General features: G+C 49.9%; 1 protein-coding gene across 2 annotated transcripts in view; it reads right to left on the reverse strand.

The window, feature by feature from the left end:
* The window catches only part of NOVA1 (NOVA alternative splicing regulator 1), a 164,323-nt gene extending 159,844 nt beyond the window's left edge, over nucleotides 1–4,479 (reverse strand). Inside the window, exons 1-2 of one of the 2 annotated variants that reach the window (XM_075425122.1) lie at nucleotides 3,612–4,479; nucleotides 1,576–1,719 (exon numbers count right to left, since the gene is read on the reverse strand). In XM_075425122.1, coding sequence (XP_075281237.1) covers nucleotides 1,576–1,719; nucleotides 3,612–3,747 — 280 coding nt within the window. In that variant the 5' untranslated portion in view covers nucleotides 3,748–4,479. The remainder of the gene's footprint in view (nucleotides 1–1,575; nucleotides 1,720–3,611) is intronic. The other variant, XM_075425120.1, reaches the window with a different exon arrangement.
* Nucleotides 4,480–6,000: the final 1,521 nt, after the last annotated feature.

Here is a 6,000-nt window from a genome sequence, read left to right on the forward strand (position 1 = left end):
TCTTCATAAACACTAATTTTCTGTAACATCCTTGCATATCTGATACCACCTCATGTATAATGCAGAAAATCTATTTCATTTTCATCTATTGACAGTGAATTTAATTTACTGTCGCGGCTCTTTACCCAGATTATGTTATTAATTCTGCAATCAGGCTCTTTTGAATGCTTTTATTTCCTCCAAGAGTTTTCACAATTCTACATTGACTTTTTTTTTCCACCCTAACATACCTTTCAAAATAAAGGACCATTTTTTCTAACTTTCTAAAGAAAACTGAAAAAGGAGAAAAAAAAAAAGACAACATGAATCGGTTCATAAACTGTGCCTTTCAACAGGAAAAATCCACATGCATCATTTGAACCTCTGACATTTAAGCATTATAGACTACATTCATTAAGAAGATGTACAACAGGTGCATTAAAGTTTCCACATCAAAAATCATCATTGTAAATAGACCCCAATCCCTCCATTAATAAACAATTATCCACTTCTACCTGACACTAAAGTTAGAGGATAGAAAAGCTAAATGCTCCAGTGTTAGTGTTCTGTTTACATCCATACCAACTGCCTTAACTATTTTGTAAATTCAGTCATCTTGTTAAACTAGATCAAATGCAAAGCAGCTCTTATTTTTCCAAGCGAAAAGAGTTGGTAACAGCTAATCAACTCAATTCTAAATCGCCTGTTGTTCTTAAAAATAACAAAATCAAAACACCAAAAAATGTATTAGCTATGTTATTATTTTGCATCACTTTTTAAAAGTCCTCTAGAATAAAGTTCAATTAAAGAATGTTAATTCGTTCACCTTTAGGAAAAAAGCGATTATTCAACCCAGAAGATAAAACCTTCTGTATCATTCTGTAAGGCTACTTCAGAAATCTTATAAAGGAGAAATGCTAAATCAGGTATTTATTCTTCTTATACGCAAGTATTAAAAGCTTGTTTCTTATGCATTAATACAGTTGATATAAAATACTCCTTTCTTAATTCATCCAAAGTATTTCACTTTCATAGCATTTTTCTTCCACCATCACGACAAAAAAAGAATATCTAAAGAGCAGCACTTGTCCTCTTTACTTCACTACAGAGCCAGTGAACAAAGCAGTGAAGCAGAAAGAAGGTACATAATGGATTTAAAGTAAATGGCCCATTCTTTAAGCAGGCGGCCTCTCATTTTTACCGATTCTAGCTTAATTGTCATTACAATGTCTGGAAACTTCAAACAATTATTTTTATGCCAGCTGTCAAGTTGGTTCCTTAAAGCCAGATTTAAAAAAAAAAAAAAGTAAAAACCAAAGCAATCAAAATGTTCATTTTTTTTTGTTTTGCAGAAATATTGTAAACATCTTTAAAAGTATTTCAAGCAGTTCTATTACTAGACAGTGCCCGGTCCATTCCACACACCAAGACAGACAAAACGTTTATATTCACCGTTGCACTTTGTAACATACTTTTTGGATAAATAATGCTCACAGCTGCACTGGAAGCTTAGGTCATCAATATATGAAACACACTGACACGTACACACATCTCCTGGGATTCAGAAATAAAGAATTGGCTAATTTTTGCACCTACCTGGGTAAAAATCTTTGGATTTAGACAGCTTGATGGTGGCCCCAGTTTCTTTCTGCAACTGAACAATTGTCTGTCCTCCCTTCCCAATTATAGATCCAGCAGCATAACTAGGTATGAGGACCTTTAGAAAATACTGGCCATCCTCTGAAAAATTGAGATATGCATGGTTAATACGGCTTACAAAGTTTGATTTTTCCTCCCCAGACCCACAAATTAAGAAATTGTTACATCTTTAAACTCGCCCAGTAATTCATGCATTTACATCTAACCAGTTGCGTCATTCTACAAGACATGTTTAGGCTATGCCTCTGACATAATGAAATATGTACGTTTATTCTGAGCAGATTAAAGAATCCACATAGATTCCTTAATTCTGTAAAAGAATAAAATCCAAATTATATTTCAAAGGCGGATTTCTTTTTCCCAATGGTAACAACAGCACGCAGAAATGATCGGACCCCTTCAAAAAAAAATAAAGCCCTGCACGAAAACGTGCCTAGGGAAACTACAACCTTGCTTGGAAATACTGCAAAAGAAATGCCAAAACTAAGAGGAATGAATTGTAAATTCTGATGGGCTATTTGTTTGTCATTAGCAAACACATGAGAATAGCAATTAGCTATTGCCTGCATTCTTCTTAAGTGAGCAAAACGACTACTCTGCTACCAAATAACCCACCCAAAATGTGGGGTTTTATTCCAAGCATTTCAGCCACTGCCAAGAAAACAACTCAACATGGTGCGGATGGAATCACTTGCCTAAGTAATCCTGATGTATTCCTTTAGCCCTTCTTAAGCGACAATGATCTCTTTTAAGCTCATTAATTAAAGGACATTAAGAAGAATTTTTCCCAACTGATCAAAAGCCTAAGTCACTTCTTTTAAATACACTTAAAAGGTGACGAGACAGACAATGCCAGTCCGCTACCCACCACTAGCGTTAAGGCACACAATCGGAACCGGGGAAAAAGAAATACAAAAAACATATATAATGAATGGAGGGGAAAAACAAAAAGGATTCCCGGTCTGATTCGGCAACTGCACGATTGTCTGTGCCCTCACCCCACTGCTAAATCCAGCTACACTCAAGTCTCAGGACCTTCCGCAGCCGGCTCCGGAGAAGTGCGAGACAATAAGGGCACGGCGGTTCCCCAGGCTCAGGCTTTCCCCAGTCACCAGGACAACGTCCCGCCGGCACGCGGCGTTCATACGCAGGTTTTTATCACGAAACCTGTTTCACAAAGTTGCTCGGTTTTTTGGTTTTTTTGGTGTGTCCCCCCCCAGCCGGGAGGACCGACCCCAGTCCCCCTCGGCGCTCCCGCCGGAGGCCACCAGCGCCTCCGGCAGCGCCCGCGCGTGACAGCCGTGCGCACCCGCGCCCCCGCAGCCGGCCGCGCCAGGCGCACCGCGCACGGCCGGAGCGCGGCTCCGAGCGCCGGCCGAGCCGGTTCACCTCCGCCCCGGCGCATCGCGGCCACGGCTCCGGCGCAGGCGGGCGGCGGAGGCGCCGGTCCCGTTATAGCTCATCTCCTCCGGGAACTGGCCAGCGAGCCCCCCCCCCCCCCCCCCCCCCCCCCGCCACCGGCCAGCCCTCTCCCCCGGCGCGGCAAACGCACGCCGAGTACGCGCTGACAATAGAAGCCAGGCCGAGGAGGAGGGAAAGGCACGGCGAGGCTGAGATTCGGCCGGCGACCCAGAGGATGTGGATGGAGGGAAGTGCGTTTGCCGCCTCCTTCCAGCTGCCATTTATTTTCGCCCATCGTTAGGCGGGCGAGGGAGATAGCGGGGCTGCAGGAGCCCCTTGTGCTCCCCTCACGGTCTCCGTAGGGTCACGGCTGTGCAGCCCCGGCGTGGATATTAAATAAAAAGACTGGTAGATGCTGAAAACCGACGCCATTTTGATGAATGATAACATTAGAGAAATGGGAATGTTTGGGGGGGGAAGGGGGGAAGGCAGGCAGGCAGGTAGGGAAGCGTAGAGGTGGGTGGGTTGGGCGGGCGGGGGGGTGGGGGGGAGGTGACAGAGGATGTACCCACCGCCCGTGTTGGTTCTCTTGGTGCTGCCGGCTTCAGGGGGGGCTTCAAGCGGTCTTTTCCGGGAGTCCGGCGGGTCCAGGTCTATGGGAACCCCGGTGTGGGTCCCGTTCTGCTGGATGGGAGCTGCCGCCATCATGTTTGCTGCTGCTCGGAGGAGAATTGTCTCTTCCCTTCTGTGGTGGGGGGGCAGGGAGGGAAGGGGGGAGGAGGAGGAGGAGGAGGAGGAGGAAGGGGGAGGAGGAGGAGGGGAGGGGGCTCGTCCCGTTCTCTTGTCCTTTTCGAAAATGTAGAGCTAAGGCTCGGGATTGCCGAGGATGCTGCGCGCCTTGTTTATCTGGCACCCGGGGGGAGGGAAGGGAAAGGAGGGAGGGAAGCGGGAAGGACTGGGCTGGAGGAGCAGCTGCAGTGCAGTGTCAGGAGGAGATGAGGAGAAGGGAGACACGGGAACGAGGGGGGCGAGAGAGGGAAGAGAAAGGGGGAGAGGGGAGGAGGAGGAGGGGAAAGAGTGAAAAGAGTGAGACAGGAGGAGGAGAAGACAGTGAGTGGGAGAGGAGAGGAGGGGAGAGAGTGAGTGGGAGAGGAGAAGAGAGGAGGGGGAGAGAACGAGTGAGACTGAGGCGGCAGGGAGGGAGGGAGGGAGGTGGAGAGGGAGGGAGCAGTGTAAATGGTGGGCGAGGGAGCGAGTGGGAGATGATTCACGCTGCCTCTGAGCCCCCTTCCTTCCCCAGCGCCGCGGCTCTGCTCGGCCCGGCTCGGCTGCTCGCCGCTCCCGGGCTCCCCTGCCCTCCCTCACTTGACGGGGGGTGCGGAGGGGGGCTCGCCGCCCGCGCGCCGCTGCTCCGCGCTCGCCTCAGCACCACCGCCTGTGCCGGGCGCACGGGCAGCTGCCGGCTGGACCGGCCGCGGGCTGGGGGCCGCCGCCCTCGGCCGCACCGCAGGCACCCGAAAGGCAGGAGAGGTTAGAACCGGGAGTGGGGGGGCACTGGGGAGGTGGGGGGGGCGGGGGGGGCCGGGATACAGAAGAAAGGTGGGGCTTTCTGCGAAGACGGGCGGGAGATCCGGCCAATCGGAACAAAAGAGAGCGAGGTTGGGATTGTAACGTATAGCCAATCGCGGGCGGCGAGGGGAGCCGGGGGGGGAGGAGGCGGGGGGTGGTTTAACCTCTGCGGCGGCCGGTGGGGGGTGAGGGGCGGCGGCGGCGACAACGACCACGGCGACGGCGGGGAGGGCGTGTGTGGAGGAGGCCGTCTCCCGCCCCGGGAGGGTCCCCGCCGTGATGCGGCGTCACCTGGGTTACACGCTGCGCCTCATAGGCCCGTGGCTGCGTGGGAGGAGGGCTGAGATTGCCCGGGGAGGCAGCGGGGCAGCGGGGACATGTCCTCGCTGAGGCGGGCTGCGAGGCCCGGCCCGGCCCGGTGTGGCCGGGGCCCGTCGTGCCGGCCGGTTGTGGCGGCAGGGGGCGGGGGGCAGCGCCGCCGCTCCGCGCCGGGAGCCCTGGACACGCCAGGCTGCATCGCGCAGGCTTGCAGGAGAAAAAAAAAAAAATAAAGACATTATTTTTATACCGTGACAGCCAGGCTGTCTGGGGCTGTGTGACACAGAGCGGCATTTCTTATGTAGATATATCGTAGAAGATGGAAAGATGTTTCACTGCGGCGAAGGTTATTTCTGCTTACAAATCTCAGATTATTCAGGCTGAAGCTTGAAGCATTGTAAGGTGCTGGGGGGGGGGGGGTGGGAAGGCTCGGGGGGATTGGCTACGTACTATAACGTAACGCATTTTTACTCGACTCTGCTATTTAGTTGACTCATTGCCTTTGAAAAATGTCTCAGACCGATATAACTGCAAGGGTAGTGGTCAGTACTAGAGCATCAGTTCTGTACTGAATTTAGAAATGTGCGTTTATTGCGTTAGACCGTGCTCTGTGCTAAATTCCTATTGATATGTGTGTGTGCAGAATGCCTGCTGACTTGATTCCTCTTACTATGCAAGCTTAAAACCTGGCTGTTTGTGGATGAAATCCAATTTCCATTTTCTATTCTAAGCTCCCTGGGAGACTCAGCTTTAGTTTTACTAATCACTCAGCATTAATACTGCCCCAAAGAATTTTTAGTACTTACTTAAAATACAGATTTGATGTGTAATATATAATACAGCACATCACCTCTACTTTTAAATTGCAAGCCAGATACGTAATGCATTATAGGGTATTGAAACATAGGCACTTTAACATCTAAACAGGCTTCTGCCTGAAAGCATTCACAAAACAACAACTCAGTCCAGCACTGTACATAGGAAACTTTCAATGACTTCTTTGGGAATTGTGTCCCAGGGATGCGATATCTAGCCTCCTCACGGGCAGATGAAATAGATGCGGCAGATTCAGTC

Source organism: Opisthocomus hoazin, chromosome 7 (assembly GCF_030867145.1).
Source record: "Opisthocomus hoazin isolate bOpiHoa1 chromosome 7, bOpiHoa1.hap1, whole genome shotgun sequence".
NCBI lineage: Eukaryota > Metazoa > Chordata > Aves > Opisthocomiformes > Opisthocomidae > Opisthocomus > Opisthocomus hoazin.